Below are 17,618 nucleotides of genomic sequence, written 5' to 3' on the forward strand. Positions count from 1 at the left end.
AACCAATTTTGGATTATAATTCTATATATGGGCTTGTGTTACATCCAAAATTTGGGTTTCTCTTAAGAGAAAGTTTTAATATTTTAATTTTCATTGGTCTGTTAATTAGGATAGAACTTTCACTGCTCAGAATCTTATTTCCAGTTACACTGACCACCAGCAGGCATCAAGTTACCAGTTTCATCCTTACTGGGGATTGTCAGATGTAGGTAGCCAGAAGTTATTTTATGGGGTTCAAACCCTCATTCGAGAATTGAGCACACGGAACTTCACACTTAAATGACTATATATGGTGTGTTGCTTCAGATAGCTTCTAATCTTATTTGGTGATTTATGCTGTGCTGTATAGGTAGTCCTCGCTTAAGAACCACAATAGGGACTAAAAAATTGGTTGTTAAGTGGGGCAGTTGTTAAGCAAATTGGACCTGATTTTATGACCTTTTTTGTGGCAGTTGTTATGCAAGTCATGCAGTCGTTAAGCAAATCATGCAGTTTCCCCATTGATTTTGAGTAACAAAGCTGGCTGGGGAGGTTGCAAATGGAGATCACATGACCCCGGGACGCTGCAACTGTCGTAAGTGCAAGCTGGTTATCAAGTGCCTGGATCATGAACACATGACTGTGGGGGTGCTGGGACGGTCATAACTTTGGGCACCAGTTGTAAGCCACTTTTTTTAGCATCATTGTAACTTTGAATGGTCACAAATGAATGGTTGTTAAGTAAGGACTACCTGTATGTGGTAAAGAGAAAAAAACGAGCCTCCTGATTATTATTGTTGATATTTATATAATACTTGGATTTTAACAATGATTTGCAGTTTTTAAAATGATATGTAGTATTCAATTATGTATAACTAATGAAATATTTCAAACCCTTACTTAATTCTATGATGCTGTTTATTCATTTTGTATAACCTGCGACGATACCTTTAACACCATCAAACAACAGGTCCTTGGGAAGGACTCGATAGGTGGAAAAAAATGCCAAATCCAGTCTAAACATCTGGCTAACGGTGTGACCAACCATCATCATCATTATCATGCATGCCAGGCTGTTAGTAGAAATATTCACATGTCATTCAAGCCTTGGCGGTGTTGCAGGTAGGATTAGCAACAGGTTGAGAATCTTGTTCGTGAAAGTGAACGATGCCGTTGTGGATTCTCCGGTCTTGAAAGGGACGCACAGAGCTCGTTCAAAGGTCCAAGGGAGAGCTATGCTTAATGGCCATTCAGGGTCAATTCAATTTCACATTTCTATTGCTCCATCTTTCTTCTCAAGGGTACTTCTTTAATGAAGAATTGATTAATTTCCAAGGTAGTTCTTTAACAAAGCCTGGTGTAAGTCAGTCATTGAAGTAATAGCTTCTGTATGAGCCTCTAACGGTGCCTGTGGTGTGCACACGCATGCATGCACACCCACCCACACACCTCCACACACACGCCAGCCCCTCCCAGTCAGGTTCTGTGATCCTTTTCCTGTGATCCAAAAGAAAGGGACAGAATTTAAACCATCGGGTTCCTTTGTAACTTGTTCATTGCTCATTTTGAGTTAAAGGTGAAGAAGGAGGAGCCGGATGAGGTCAGTGCACCTGCTCAGGCGCTGGCAGGGTCTTCACCTGGAGCCCGCACCCCTCCTTGCTGCCAGCCTCCATGCCAGCTTCAGACCTCTTGCTCTGCTTCATTCCTGGTTTTCAGGAAATGAAGATGACAGTCTGTTTCTTTGGCTGCTGATGTGGATGATTTGTGGTCTGGTTGCAGTGCGGTCGCACGAGGCTCCGCTCAGCATCAGTCATGTGCTTTTCTGTGCTAGCAGTAATTGGGAAAGGGAAAGGAAGTAGCAGGGCCAGCACTGTAAATTCCTAAAAAATGTATCAGGGATGAAAGTATGAGGGATGAAAGTATGATTGGATTATTGGGTTAATGTTCTCACTGCTGTGTATGAAAAAGGAGGTTCTCCTGCTGGGAAAGGTAAGGAAAAGATCAATTAGTGGTGATGGAAGAGCTGGAGCTCCTGACCTATGAGGAGGCTTACGAGATATGGGCCTTTGTGTGCGCGTGTGAAAGAAAATGTTACCGTTTTATGGTGAATAGGAGGAGATAGTCTTCTCACCCACTTGGAAACACCTTCCCAAGTGAGACCTTAGGTTAGCTCCTATTTGGTTATCATTGGCACATCAGGCAAAAAACTTTTTTATTCTCGGAGGTCTCTTGTGGATTGATGACTGACTATTCTGCAATGGAACTTTGATGCTAACAGTATTTGGGACATTTCTGCTTTTATTGTTTGTAAAAGCCATATGGTCTTAGCCCTAGATAATTTTTATTTGGAAAGGCAGCACATGATTTAAAAAAAAAAGCAATACGATGCAAGGAAAAGAAGAGCCAGTGGCCCAGCTGAGAGGCCAATGCCACGAGATCCCCTCCTCTCCTTGAAATGGGTGCAGTTGTACCCCCTAACGTGACCCATATATGTTTGTCACACACACAGCCCCTGCCCATGACTATAACTCGTGATTTAATAGGAGCTAGGGCTGGATAAGAAGTAAACATATCATTTACTTTTAATAATCCAGTGTCAATCTATATATTGAGTAAAACCTTGACAGAGCCTGGCTGTTTTATAAAATAAGTATTTTCACTGGGGGGAAAAAAAAGAATTCAAAGCCATATTTTTAATGGGCAAGATGAACCTGCTTATCTAGATTCTAGAAATCTGTTTTTCTTTCTTTTTTCTTTTTTTGAGGTAGCCAATCTCATTGGCGACGCCACAGTGGAGCCCGGTCAGAACCTGCCCTGGGTTTTGCTCGGATGTGCTGGCTTATCTGGACAGAGGTTGAGTGAGCGTTGCCAGCAACCCAGCTTTGCAGGCGTAAGCCGTCAGGCTGCGGCCTGTGGCGGCTGGCTTGTCTGGACAGAATGGGAGCCAGTCCTGACAGAAGTCTAGCTCTGCGTGCGCAAGCCCTCAGGCCCGCATGAGCAAGACCCGGAGTGCGTGCTAAGAGCAACCCAGCTTTGCGTGGCTTGTGCAGGCAGCCGGTGGCTGTGTTAGACTGGGGTGCAGGCTCTCCTCCCTGCTTTGCTTCAAGGAACTGACAGCCAGCTTGTCCGGGCGGAGTGGGAGTGAGCTCCGGTAGCAGATTTGCTTTGGGGGTACGAGCCCCCCTCAAATTTGCGCTGCCCCCCAAATTGCTCATCACCTCCCAGATAGCCTGACCCAATTTGAGATTTCTTGGAATAAATAATTAATGTTAAAGAATCAGTAACTACTATCAAATCATTCTTTAGTGAGCACTCACTTTGCCCTCAGTGCCCCTCTTCCTTCCTGTGATTTGAGGGCAAGAAATAATTAATGCAAATATCTTACTGGATAAGCTGCCTGCACCATCTCATTGGAAAACATTGCTTATGATCATTTAGGCTATAAATCTAGATGCCTATTACTTGGAAGGAAGTTCTTCTGAATTTTAAGTTAACACACATAAGCTTGTGTCAGACATACAGCTACAAGTGGAGGTTTGAAATGTGATTAGAAACATGCCAATGAACAATTGCACAAATACCTTAAACATACTGTGTTTACCCAAAAGGAAGATTAATTTGTTCACAAATGATTGATGTTAAAACATGAGGATAAGAAGGAGTGGGTTTTTTTTTTTTTTTGAGGAATCATCTTAAATTCAGGATAGTCTTCTTTTTAAATAAATATGGTCTTCTTCCAAGGTAAATAGACTTACTTTCATATATGGGTAATTAACCAGTTCATTTCACTTTGGAAACGTATAACGAAATGGCAAGGATTACTGGCTTTACAAACGGAACACACTGTTTACTTAATGTTTCCGTTTCATGAGCTTCTCCTCCGGGGTCTATCTGGCTGGTCACATTATATTACAGATTGGGGGAAATCCCTACTCTCCATGGGCATGGAACGGAGAGAGGGTTTTCACAGCACAAGACTTGGTTCACTTGCGTGAGCCATTTGCGAATATCTGCCCTGCAGGCATTTTTACACAGTGGTGCTCTGCTTCAGGGGTGTTAGGCAAACTAGCTGTGTAATGCAAAACCCCCAGCCCTCCTCCTGTTTCTCTCCCTGCATATTTGGTCCTGCTTTGGCATTAGAACCACCCTGGATGGCCTCAAGGAAGAAGGGTGCTGAGGGGTGGCCAGGCAGCACCTGCCTGGGTCCATACTTTCAGTGGGGGATGGAGCAGGTGGGATTGTACCATTATCAGGCAGGGCATAGGGAGAAACAGCACCAGGTAAGGGTAGCATGAATAGAGGACAGCCAGAACACAGACGGGGGACAACAAAGAGAATTTAAGGAAGGGGGAAAACCATCTGAGTATTTCCTTTCCCTAGGGCAGTGTTTCTCAACCTTGGCAACTTTAAGATGAGTGGACTTCAACTCCCAGAATTCCCCAGCCAGCCATGAGTTGAAGTCCACTCATCATAAAGTTGCCAAGGTTGAGAAACACTGCCCTAGGGGCATGGCACAAGAGCAGAGTCTCCCAAGCAGGCCAAAACAGCCCCATTCCTTCAACCCGCCTATGACAGCAGAATAAGGGGCCAGGGATTGGGGTAACCCACAGCTCTTGCAGGAATGCATGCCCGCATATGCATGGCAGACCTGGCTGCAATGGGGCTGGTACTGTTCTGCCAAACGGTCTGGGTTCACAAATGATCATTGGAAGTTATTGTTGCCTCATTTAGATAATGCTCCTACCCTGCTTATAGAATAATGCATTCCTGAATCAGTTCATTCCTGAATTTGCTGCAATCTAGAGCGTTCTGGTTTAGGACCACTTTGGACTTGACAACCTTTCTTCCCCTCCAAGCCTTACGATTGCATTACTTCTGGGATTTTGATCAACACCTGCAACCATTTGTTGGGGGAGCAGAACACTGCAGTTAGCAGAATATGTCACTCTAGCTGATTTCTATAGTGTAACATTTAGCATACCTCTCATAATGAACTTATACATTCAAATAAACAAGCAAACTTAGATGGTTAAAAGAGTAAAATCTGTGCACAAGGGAAAAGTATTAGCAGGCTTGGAGGAACCTGAAGATTTTCAAGGCAGAGAAAATGATTTCTCAAGGGGGAAATAAATCCCAAACCACCTGAGATTAGGTGTGGCCAGGCAATGTTCATCGCTGGGGGTGGGAGGATGAACACTTTCTGCATGGAACATGGAAGCGGCACATTCTGGAAGTGGGAATGAGAACGGGAATCTTAAATATCAACCCCTCCAGGTGGCAACATCTGCTTGTAGGCCACAGTGGGTGCTTCCAGAAAAGAGCTCTTCAGGCTATTGGCAGAAGGCATTTCACAGCGATTCCCTTTCCCTCACTCAGATTCTTGCAGGGGAGAAAATAAATGGAAGAATCAGTAGGGAAACTTGGAGGGGGAGTCCAGTGGCAGACAGTCCCATCCCTTGTTAAAAGTGGGTGGCTGAGGCAGCACGGGGTGTAAGAAAAGCCTTGTCTGAAAATATTTGAACTGTGTGAACTGAATAACCATGAGTGTTTTGGACTTTAGGAGAAACAGAAACCGAATTTACAAAAACCAGCTGCTTTCTGGCTGTGGTGACTGAAAACCATGCAAGCCAACATAGGTTCTCTCTTTGTTCACAGTTCATAACCACCCCAGACCAATTGTGTTCCCCTTGGATCACAAGGATGTTGGCTTTATCTTGTCCCCAATTAGCCACTTCATTTCCCTTTGTAAATAGAGATAAAGGCAGTAATGGCTGGAATTACTGCTTTTTCAAAGCAAGCCCATTGTTTACTTAATGTTTTCAATTTGGAAGCCTCACCTCGGGGGTTCAAATGGACTATGTTACCTCTCAGGGGAGGTGTCTGCAATATGTGTGTGTGTGTGTGAGAGAGAGAGAGAGAGAGAGACAGAAATAGGAGAAAGGGGGGACAAAAAGAGTGTCTTCAGAGCATACGCCTTGTCTTTTTTGCCTGCACCACTGGGAACAACTTGTTCTGTGGGTACTTTTTCCTAACTCTGCTCTGCTTATAGTGTGACAGTTTAGAATCAAGCTACAGTATATTAAGAGTGCAGTGGTAAGCAGGAGCTCCAAATTATTATTATTATGACAAAGAGGAGCTGCTAAAAGGAGCTCCAGCCAATCTGAGGTTGATTGTGTAAGCTTTGGGCTTCCCCTTTTTGCACTTGGCCTTCCCACTTCCCATTTTTTGCAAGCCCTGTTGCAAACCCCAAAACACCTGATCTGGGCTCCCTCCAGCCTTTCTCCTGGCTAAGCCTGCAGCTTGTAGGTGTGTAGGAAATAATCCTGCTGCCCTCTGCTGGTGACAATCTAAAACTGGTTTTAAAAAGGAAACTGCCTAAACGGCATTATGGTAATAGATACTTTATGATGTATTATCTTCCTCTGCTGTGGCCCAGATAGTTGAAGAAAGTCCCAGACAACTGTACAGTGCAGTTTTTAAATAAATATGTAAATTTTTTTTGGTAGGAAACCCTGGGGAGCAAGGGTTGTATCTTTGTAAAGGAAGGCTAGAAATCTCTGAATGAAGTTGTTTTTGTTTTTTCAGGAATCTGTATGGACTAGTAGAATAATACAAAACAGGTATGTTTGGGCTGGAGATAAACTCCAAGGGAGTATAAAATTGTTGCAAGATTCTGAAAATGAAAATTATTGGGGGTCAAGCCTGAAAACAGAACCCTTTGATCAGAAAGTTTTACTCCATAAATCTAGATGTGTTATCTGCAGCTTGATTACTCCATAGTGAAGGTGAAGACCTTTCATCCACCATATTCCTGTTTGCTATATTTTGTCCAGAACAAAACCTGAAGCTGAAGTTCTGTTCAAAGTGCTGTGGCAACTTGAGTTGCCTGTACCAACAAGTAAGCTGTACCAGGCAGTTATTAATAAGGTCAGCCCTTAATTATGCTTTCCAAACCATCTCTCACGTTAGAGCAGATCAATCTGGGGATACAAATGGTGTCTGTTTTAATGGTAAGAGAGCTTTGCAGGGAAAGAAATTCCAAAAGAAGGAGAAGGGGGAGAAATTCCAAAAGATAGCGTTCCTGACCTTAGTTAAGTAGATTAGCTGAAGATGCCACAACAGACACATCTGGAGTTCTACCTGTGCCTCTTTATTGGGAGAAATTTATACATTTGTAAAACAGCGACTTGCGCTCAGTAAAATTATGGGAGGAGAGATTTCTTCCAGGAAGATCCAAGGCTGGTCGGCAGTCAAAACCCCACACCACCCAAAGGCTGTTCCCCTCTTCAGAATTATGCACATCTCCAGCAGGCGGGCGGGTTGGACTTTATCTTCAGGATTCTACCCCCTCTATAGCAGTCAAATGCCTCAGCACTTGGTGCTCACTAGGGATGGGAGAAAGAGGAGCAACATTTCCAGCATACTCTTGTGCAAGCGCCTCCTTTCTTTCTGAAAATGCCTCCTTAGTATGGGGGCACTTGACTAGGCGAGGGGCATGTTACCACACAAGAGTTTTAGGACAGTGCAAGCGAGGATCTTCCTGGTTTGCTGCTTGGGATCTGAGAGCCATGGCTGGGTATGTGGAATATTCCTTTGCCCCAGATAGTGACTGGGTGGTTTGGTTGATCTGCTGTAACTTTAAGCAAGGATTTGCAACAACCCTCTCCAACACTTTTGGAAGAGAAGCCATCCCACACCCCCATATATCAACAGCCTGTGCGCTTCAGCCCATGGACTGGCATCACTGGGGATGTGGGAGCTCCTAACCTCCTCACTGTATTACACGGGGCCCTCGGAGCTTCTTCTTCCAGGGATTTGTGTGTGTGTTGTTGTTGTTGTTGTTGCTTGGACCCTGAATGCTTTTGGAGAAAGGGGACAGATGGAACAGGTGATGTGGCGAGAAGTCTGTACATCTCGGAAGGGAGGAGACGCAGGCGTTCTTGCTCCAGCCACCTCCTGCTGTCCCTCCCTGTCTCTGCCTGGGCCAGGAGGGAACCTGAGCTTTGATGTCTTAGGGTGCCTAGCCGCACCAGCAGTTTTTGGAGGCACCAGCAGGGGGCAGCTGCAACAATGGCAGACTGGGTGGCTAAAAACCATTGGCCCCAAACAGTTATGTACACATTTACAGCTGTGAAAGAGGAAGGGAAGAAAGATGAAAGGTGGGGTGAGGTAACAGGCCAGAGTCTGTACAGTAAAGGCAAATAGCCTGGATCTCCCTTGAAAGAGCAGGATTTGTGATCTTGAACCCTGTTATGGACACAGTCCAAGTGTGGGCAGCAATACGTGAGCGACAGGTACATGGCACTGCCAAACAGTAGATACTGAGACAGAGAACCCGATTTCTGCCCTGAGACACCTCTGGGTGCATGTGATATCTTGACTGGGGTAATACATGTTTGAATGGTCTGGATGTGGGCAAAGGGGTGGGTGGATGGGTGCAAAAACAGGAATACGAATGCTGGACAGAAAGGTAGTATAAAGTGAGAGAGGCTGCAAAGAACACGTATCCCCCCAAGTGGAGTTTGCAGCCAAAGGAGGTTCAGCCACAGAGGCTTGTGAACAATTAGTTGGTCAGTGTTGCACCATCCAACTGCGCCTCGAATAGTTTTGCTGCTTTCTTGAAAAGGCATCTTTACTCCCCAGCATGCTCCACGTTCCCCAGTGCCCTTCCTCCCATTTTGAGGCTTAGTGCTGACTGCCCCCAAAGCTTATTTCTGATCAGTGGAGCTGCTCAGAGGCCTCCCTGACCTTGGCAGCTGAGCCTCTCTCTGTGCTTCAGTATGGGGGCACTGATTCTTAGAGAAGGGCTGGGGGTTAGAGAGGATGGAGGGGGGGGGGCGAGAAGCGTAAGATGCTTTCGGAAAGCCTTAGGAAGTGGGAGAACATAGGTTGGTCTGGCTTGGGACTAGCAAGGGCCATTAGCACGGGTGGAATGTGCTGCACCCAAAGCCATTCTAGCAGCCCTTCTCCCATAGGTGGGAGTGGGTGCACGAGTCGGACTAGCAAGCAAAGTCTTCAAAGACCCCCTGGGGTGAGTAGTGGTGGCGATGATGGTGGTTAGGCAGGAGGCCTGTGGGGTAGGTGCCCTCGGAGTGATGGCCCAGGGTCTCACAGGAGCTCTGCAAGAGAAGACACAGAACAGCATCCATTAATATCTTCCTAGCAACTTCATCCCAGGATCAGCATTAGAGAGGCTTGCGAGAGACACAGGCAGATTTTACCCTTCTAAGAAACCTGTGGGTAACAAAGAGTTATAAAAAACACAAGGTGTCAAAGTTTTCTTCCCCTCTTCTATGCACTGAGTTATGTTGCTGGCCAACGATGTGCAGAAAAGTGAGGCAGTGTACAGTACAGTGATAACACCCCATCACCAGAGCTAAGCAATGGTGGCCCTCCAGATGTTGATAAATTCAAATTCTATCAGCTCCAGCCAACACCTTCCATGGTGCTGGATGGTGGAAGCTGTAGTTCAACAATACATAGAAGGTCACTGATCGCCACACCATGCCGGATGTTGCAAGGAAGAGGAGGAGATGGACTAGTGGATTCTGCACAGGAGCTGGAGATGACCCAGGGTGGCAAATATGAGCCACTCCTGAAGGGCACCCCAATTTTGCCCTCTGAAATAGGCCTTCACCATGTGCCAATTTCCTGGATTTGTTTGTTTGGGTCAGTTTTCCCATTGCCTCAACCTCCAGTAGCATGAATCATTTCCAGTATTGCTCCATTGCCCCGGAATGTTCTACCTTCAATTCCCTGCTCCCACTTCTGTTAACTCTGCATCTTCCTCAAAGATCTGAAATGGAACTGCAAGAAAGGAAGAGAGAAAGAGACTCCAATGGAGCAAGAATATAGATCTGGAAAAATGCCACACTCCATCACCTGAAATGTGTTTAAAATTCCAGATATAATTACTAGTTAGTTTGGCTGTAAAACGGTTGAGAACATACTGTGCCCTATGTGATTTAACCAACGAAATTAAATGACAGCCTCATCGAGAAAAGCTATACTTTGGCATGTTTCACATCATCAAATTCAAAGAGAACCTGTGAACTCCGAAACAGGGGACGAATGTTATTCAAAAAAGAAAATTTATGAGGAAGATCAGCAACACACTTAGCAGAAGGTATAAGTAAGGTTAGTGGGAACAATTTATGTGGATTAAATAGTAATTTCAGGGTTAGTGGGATTTTCAAGCCAGAAAGTCACTGAGATCCTACACCAGCAGCTACAATTTGAGAATACACGAAGTGTTAGAGTTGGAAGTGTTTTGTGGGGCTACCAAGGACCCTTCTGTATATTCCTGTCTTCAAGAACAATTTATGTATTTTTAAAAGCATGTGTGTGAAACCTAAAATTATTAGATTTTTATCCCACTTTTTAAAAATATATGTAACTGAAGGCAATGAACATACCTAATATTCCTTCCTCCTCCTATTTTCCCCTCAACAACAGCCCTGCGAGGTGGGTTGGGCAGAGAGAGAGCGACTGGCCCAAAGTCACCCAGCCGGCTTTCATGCTAAGGGAGCCCCAGAACTGACTGTCTCCTGGTTTCTAGGTCAGCACCTTCACCACATCCCCTGGATCATCTCAGCAGGTGCCTATCCTGCCCCCTTTAAAAACTTGTGGCGAGGGGGTTTCTAGGCAGACTAGTCCTCTAGACTAGCTTTTATATTCAGAAAACTCCTCCTGATACTCAGCTTAAGTCTCCTTGCTTTTAATTTCAATTCATTGGTTCTCGTTCTGCTCTACGTTTCAACAGAGAATAAATTTCTCTTTTGCATGTGACAGCCTTTAGATATTTATAGACCACTATTGTACCACTCCTTAATCTTCTCTTCTGCAAGTTAAACATGCCCAGCTTCTTTATGCTGTTTTCATATGGCTGGGTTTCCAGCCCCTGATCTTCCTGATCAGATGAAGTAGAAAGTGCTCTCATGGGTTTTAAAACATGACAGCCTGAAATAGTTTTTCCAAATAAGAAAAAAAAAAAGAAGAGAGAATTAACTTTCCAAAGACCAATACATCATGCATTTCATGCAGGACACCCCAGAAAGTATTTAAATGCAAGCATATACGCAGTTCATCAAGACAACACAGGAGGGATAAGGCCGATAGCGGCTTGTGCCAGCAGCTTAATGGCCGAATGTTGCACTGGTGAGGGTGGGGCCTGAGGAGATGGGACTGTTGCTCCTCACAGCCACTCCTTGGAGAGACTGCGCCAAGGCAGTGCTTCGAAGACCCACTCTGGAAATCCCTGGAGTGTGACAAGGGCTCTCAGGGCTGGTACGTCCTGCCTCTCCCAGCACCCGTTACATATAAAAGGGATTTTGAAGATGGGGATGGAATGGAGGAGAAGGACCCGTAGTAGCCGTGATGTGGATGAAGCCGCCTTAGCTCTTAAACATGGTGCGCTATGGCGCTGGGTGGGCTGCCATCATCTTTTCCTCACAGAGAAAACAACACGGCTGCTGGTTTGCCTGCCACCTGCCATTCTGACCACGAGGTGGTGCTGTGGCCATGCAGCCAGGCAGGTAGGTTGGTGCTTTCTTCGCCATTGAGAGGTATGGATCGGAGGCATCTGTGGCATCCTCTGACTTGGAGGTTTTGCCCACTAACATAAATCTACTCTGCCTCTGTCTGATATACTCTGCTCCGAGCCCTTCTATCACGTCGAGCCCGCAAAAGGCTGCAGGGGCAACCCAAAACCTCTGGGGTGCGTGTGTGGGCAGAGATGGGTAATGGGTGTAAAATGGCTGGGATGGGGATGTGTGCAGGCACAGGATCCCCACTTTCTCTCCGCCATCATTCTATGCGATCCCCCTCCACATATACCCAACTGAAGGGGGACGGGGGGGGGGGGAATATACAGGCAGGAGGGAAACTGAACGAGAAACTGAGAGTGAGAGAAAATCCCCCATAAAGAAAAGGATGTTGCCATTTTGCATTGGGAAAAAATGCCTGCTCTGCAAAACAGATGTGAAAATGGGAGAAACCTCTCTTTCCCATAAGCAATCTCTGACCCCTCACCTATTTGGGGAAATGGAGAATTTGTTGAATTTTCTTGCATACAGGTAAAAAGAGAAAAAAAGATCACCTGGAGCTGTAAGTTCCAGCACTGTCTTGCAAGGCACTTTGCTGCAGATTGCAACTAAACCAGTGCCATAAAACTTTTGAAGATAGACCTTACTCCATTGCTTTTTCTTCCTTCCATCTGCCCTAACGGTCAAGTCAAAATAATAGGCTGTATGTGCTCTAATATCAGCCAGAACCTGCCCAAATTCCATCTCAGAAGACAGCTTCCTGATATTTTAAGCAAAAAATGTGGTAGACTGAACAACGGGTTTTCTGCACAGTAAATAAATGCTTTATCTTGGAGTTTGGGTCTATCATCTTGATTTGTATAAATGAGCACATCCAGAATAAGAAATAAAAGCTGAAACAATACACAACTAGATAGCTACCGCAGCAGACAATTCCCCCCCAACACAGACATATGTAGAGAGGGAACAACGATACAAACCAGAAATCACACCCAGATATTTTGGGGAGCTGTCCTGTTGCCCCCAAACAACCTAATTGTAGGGAAGTATTAAAGAGCTGTAGTTAAATTCGTATCCTCCAAATGCTGAATCACATGGAGTGAACCAGAGTGCAACTAACAGAAGGGACTTTATGTGTAGTGAAGACCCCTCCCATTGCAAGACTCCCCGTAGGACACTCGGTTCTGAAACAATGGCAGAATCAGCTGCAGCCTTCATGTCCAGAATCGAACCAAGAACAAGGGCTCCTTTCAAAGAGTTGGGGTCTAGATTGAAGCCCCTGAATCCACAGCTCCTCCCGTGGAATAGAAAATGTTCTCCCTCTGCCTTCTCTCCCCGCTGCCCTAGCCATGAGAACAACCCCTCCCTTTCTGGGGTTTCAGGAGTCTGCTCAGAGGTCCAGCGGCAGCCAAGGAACTCTCTCATGGGGAGGGGGGGGGGGCAGGGGACCTTTCACTGCCTGCTCATTTGGGGATTTTTCAAGCTGCGGCTTTATTTACAGCTCTTACTGCAACCATGTTGCATTCAAAGATTTCTCGCTTTTATTGACTTAAACGTTGGCAGCAGCAGGAAATTAAAGTAAACTCAGCTGCTAATTAGTTATTCCTCATCCGACAGCTCCAGAGCCAGCTAAAACTTGGCATGTTTGATGAGCCTTCAATGCCTTTGCCGGCTGTATTTTATCTTTATAGCACATCGGACTCCTGAGGAATTGGATGCAGCCCTGGATCAGCTTCCACCATAAAGGCATATGGTCTCTGCCACTCATTTACCAAACACGCTCAGTTAAGATGACAGGCCAGCAGTGCAGGAGGGCTTGCTTCCCCCGTGCAGAATACTCAGGGCCAGCTCCAGGATGTGCAGGGCTCTTAGGCTGGCATTCTTCTCTGCTGCCACCTTCCTGGGCCTTTGTAAAATAAGAAAATCAACGGTGAGGTTGCAAGTGCTGGGCTAATGGTGGGGCCACAGGAAGTGCAAGGTCACGCTAGCCTTTGCCCAAATGTCAGGTCATTTCCAGAAGTCCTTCCTGATGTGTCCTCCTTCAGGGGATAGGCAAATCAGGTAGCTAGTTCCTAGGAACAGATGTTCTCCATGGCAGCATTCATCTGCGGACTGTTGTCTCTAAGAAGACAGGCCAGGCAGTAGATCTTGCCTCCTTCCAGCCCCAGGGGTCGTCCTTATTATTGAAGGAGTGGGTGTGTGTGGATGGTCGGTATTAAATACCTGCAACGTAAAAGTTATTCTTCCTTGATATGAACATTCTGGTTCCATCTGAGAGTGGAATTGGACTGTTTTGCATGGGAACAGGACTGGGCTTGAACAGAATAGGGACTTGAGTTGGATGAGTGATGGGGCAATTATGCACAAGGGCTGCTATGGAGGGAGAGGCAGCCGCAATACAATACGTAAGCATAACAAGAGAGACGAGGTTCAGATATTCTGTCCATAAAGCTGGTATTAAAAACCTGGAAGCAGAAAATATGTTGGAAAGCATGAAACTGGACCTTCAGCTTAAATCTAAGTGACCTATTGCTCACCAGAAGACTGAGATCTCACCAAGTATTTATAGCCAGCCTGGTCAGGAGGAGCCAATGGTCTGCCTGGGAGATGGAGCCTAAATGAAAAATACTGCTCCACTCCCCGCCCTTGATTAATTCATCGTAACGTGCACCAGCCTATTAACTCAGAGGCCATCTTTCTGAATCTCACTCACTCCCGTCACATTCTTTTAGGTCATTTGTTGGGGTTCATCCATAATCTTCTGTAGCTATCCCTTCTCCGCTCATAGCAATAGCAGCTCTCACAGGGACTGGTAGGTAGTTTGTTTCCGTAAGTCATCAGTCTTGAGAAGCCTGCTCTACATTTTCTATTTTCCCTGTAAGTATCTACCTGAATGTTTGGTTTTGCAGTTTCTGTGCCTTTGAATATGTACCGAGTCTCAGCATTTGAACCATCCACTCACATCTAAACCAACAATGACCCGGCTCCTCCCTTGTCTCCTACGACCTTGACAATGTGCGTCTTTGCAGTGAATTGATGGCGGGGCAACCCTTCCAAATTGATGCAAAGAACTGCTCCTCTATGTTGGTCGTGGAGTCCCATTAATGACACCACAGAGGTGATTTGGCTCCACATTGATCTTCTTTGTATGGCTTGGGCAGAACCCGCCACAAAGCCAGAGCTGGAAGCTTAAGAGTATTGGCTCTGCCATTATGGCTGCCTTTTTAAAAAACATACTTCTTAGGCTGTTGATAATTTTTCCTTGGTTTTAGAATCTGTGCTTTGAGCAAGAAGGAGCTGCTCAGGGCAGTGTTCAGAAAGACCAAGTAGTCTGGAGTGCTGAATGTATGGGTGATTTAATTTCTAGCAGCTATCATCTGTGGGGGAAGTCACAAAATGGAGACCTTGTACTGATGGTATTAAGAACACTTTGTGATATGCACTGCCCTTGGTAAGAACATCCCCTCCTGCTCCAAAAATTCTGAAACTTTTATTTCCTTGACAAAGTACCGAGATTGTCCAAACACAGGGAATTTCTCTGGAAACAAGAACAAAACTATTATAAAGCCTTGGTAGCTAACTCAGTGGACTGACCCTGATATTCTCTCCTCCTTTCTGTGCCATCTATTTCTCTTTCTATTTAGCTCAGTGGGAAAAGTGCCAATAGTGGTAATGAGGCCATTAGCCAAACAGTCTTATGGATCTTGAATATTTTTCTCCTTTTAGTAAGTGTCTGCTATGGTTCACAGTAAAATGAGTCTCTGAACAGTCTACAAAAGCTGTACCAATTCTCTCAGTTCCAAAATGCCTCTTCAATGTCTTAGCAATGGGGCAGCCAAAAATAGGCAGACGTGAATCCACACAGTCATTTTGGGGAGAGATGTACCATCCTTTGTATACTCCTCCCAGGTATTTGCTTTTGACCTCATACAAATTGGTCTAGGAATAGAAATACATGATTATCCCCAAAATGTGGAACAATTAGAATTAGAACAGCGGTGAATTCTGAGGCTTCCCATTTTTAGAAACAAAGCGGATTGGGTAGGCGGCAAACATAGTTTCTACTTAGATTTTATGTATCCCCAGCCCACTTTTTCTGCTGCTCAATGGCCATATCAGTTTCCTTCTTGCGTGAGGTTTGAGTTTTATCAGCACCTTGTTAAATATATTGCATCTGAATAACTCCTTTTCATAGGCCAGTGAACAGTTGCAGTTCTTTTTCCAGCTGTCCAGCAGCAAAATCCAGGTATTTGTATCACCAGGTTAACTTGCCTTAGCTTCTGGATTTAAAGCTCTGTGGAGTAATGAGGATACTGTCTAGTGACAGTTTTCGATAGTTGTTCTTCTAAATCAGATTGATTTGCTCAGATACAATTGCCCCCCCCCCTTTGCAACTGGCTATTCTCCAGTGTATTTCATTTCTACTGTTGCAGGAAAATCTGTTTGCAGGTTTAACATCTGCATCTATCGGCCCTTTGAGGTAGGCCAGGTCAAGAAACAGATGCAGCAGGGATTTCAGGAATGTGACTTTATTGTTGCAGGGCATATTAAGAGAATCTTGAAAGCCTATTCAAAACCTTCACCGCCCCTTTTTAAGGACAATGTTGAGGGGCAGCCGGGGGGCGGGGGGGAGACTGTTCTGAGTTTTTTTCTCACGTTTTCTACTTTCCCAGACCTGAGTAACTCTTTCACCTCTCCTACCTCCTTCTCAAGGCCAGAGTTAAATTCCTGTACAGAATCACAGAGGTGATCTTGGAAAAATTATGCAGAGATGATTACAAAAACATGCTTTAATCTGGGAAACAATGAAAACATTAGGAAGAAACTCAGACTGGCTCTGCCTTAATTCTCTAGGGCAGTGTTTCTCAACCTTGCCAACTTTAAGATGTGTGGACTTCAGCTGGCTGGCTGGGGAATTCTGGGAGTTGAAGTCCACATCTTAAAGTTGGTAAGGTTGAGAAACACTGCCCTAGGGTATCAGTAGGAGGGAAGGGAAAACTCAGTTGGACTATATCAATATAGTTCCAATCAAATGTGTAAAGTCAGTTTCCAGGTCTGCCTACCTTGAAGGGCTGACATCTACAGAGTCTCTTTTTTTTTAAGGTTGAGAAGATCCTGTTTTTTTACTTTTGGGAATGTGTGTAAACCAAATGCTCAAGATTACATTACTTAAAAGACATCTAAATCTTTGGTCAAGAAAGTTTGCTGGAGACACATGTTGAGATGGTGGGGGGGGGGGCGGGGGGGCAAGGTCACAGTTTCCAGTATCTGAAAGGGCCTCCTGCTAAGTTTCAACCTCAGTCATCGCTCTCAACTGTCCCTGTCCGTGAAATTATTAGCTGTTCCAGAAGGACACATTTAATCTAGAATTCCCAGTTGCTTCCAATCCAAAAGTTCTTTTTTTTATGGTAGTTCTCTTCAACACAGTATATGCATACCACTTTCTATATTTACCTTTATGAGTTTGGATAAGCTCATATCTTAAAAGTCAGACTGGATATCTTCTTCAGCTCTCAAATTCTTTTGAAAGTAGATCTGCCTGTTTTATCATATAACAACTCAGATTCTCACCATTTTTCAGCCTCCTCTATTCTGGTCATGATTGCAGATGTTCTCTACTAGCTCAAGAAGGGTTTTTTGCCTGTTTGGCTACATTAAATTGCCTGCGTATGACATAGTCTGACTTAAAAGGATCTTACCTCTACTAGTTCACTGGTTTTTATAAACAGTAAAATCTTTTTTTACTTAGCAAAATGTTATCGGTAGGGGTTCCAAAGAATACTTAATCAGTGATCCCTCACAGCTGAATTATTTTCCTTCTCTTTCTCTCTTCCCACAGACAGAAATATATGCCCCACTCAACTTATAGATAAAAGCAAACAGTACATGTTCTGGAAACAAAAGGTATGTGTAGAGTTGTAGTTATTGGTGTCTACAAAAGGTGCACACACACCTCCACCCACTAGGCATAAATGTAGATTTCAAACTTTCATTAAAAGAAGTCCCTAGGCTTTCTAGAAGACCAAGGTAACCTAAAATATGTACTGAATCATCTGCCAATTTTGCAAGAAAGGGTTATTCCTGCTTTTTGGTATT

The 17,618-nt window shown here is 44.8% G+C and overlaps 1 protein-coding gene across 6 annotated transcripts in view; it reads right to left on the reverse strand.

Moving 5' to 3' along the window:
- Positions 1-4,429: 4,429 nt before the first annotated feature.
- The window catches only part of ASIC4 (acid sensing ion channel subunit family member 4), a 91,664-nt gene continuing 78,475 nt past the window's right edge, over positions 4,430-17,618 (reverse strand). For 2 of the 6 annotated variants that reach the window (XM_088146335.1, XM_088146336.1), the window contains one exon: positions 6,684-9,098. In XM_088146335.1, coding sequence (XP_088002461.1) covers positions 8,979-9,098 — 120 coding nt within the window. In that variant the 3' untranslated portion in view covers positions 6,684-8,978. Of the gene's footprint in view, positions 9,099-9,725; positions 9,787-16,976; positions 17,062-17,618 lie in introns of all 6 variants that reach the window. The other 4 variants (XR_015797159.1, XM_088146337.1, XM_088146338.1 and 1 more) reach the window with 4 other exon arrangements.

This window comes from Python bivittatus, unplaced genomic scaffold, assembly GCF_059951505.1.
Source record: "Python bivittatus isolate LINGU-HERP-01145 unplaced genomic scaffold, Pbiv_v1 ctg000480_np1212, whole genome shotgun sequence".
Lineage (NCBI taxonomy): Eukaryota > Metazoa > Chordata > Lepidosauria > Squamata > Pythonidae > Python > Python bivittatus.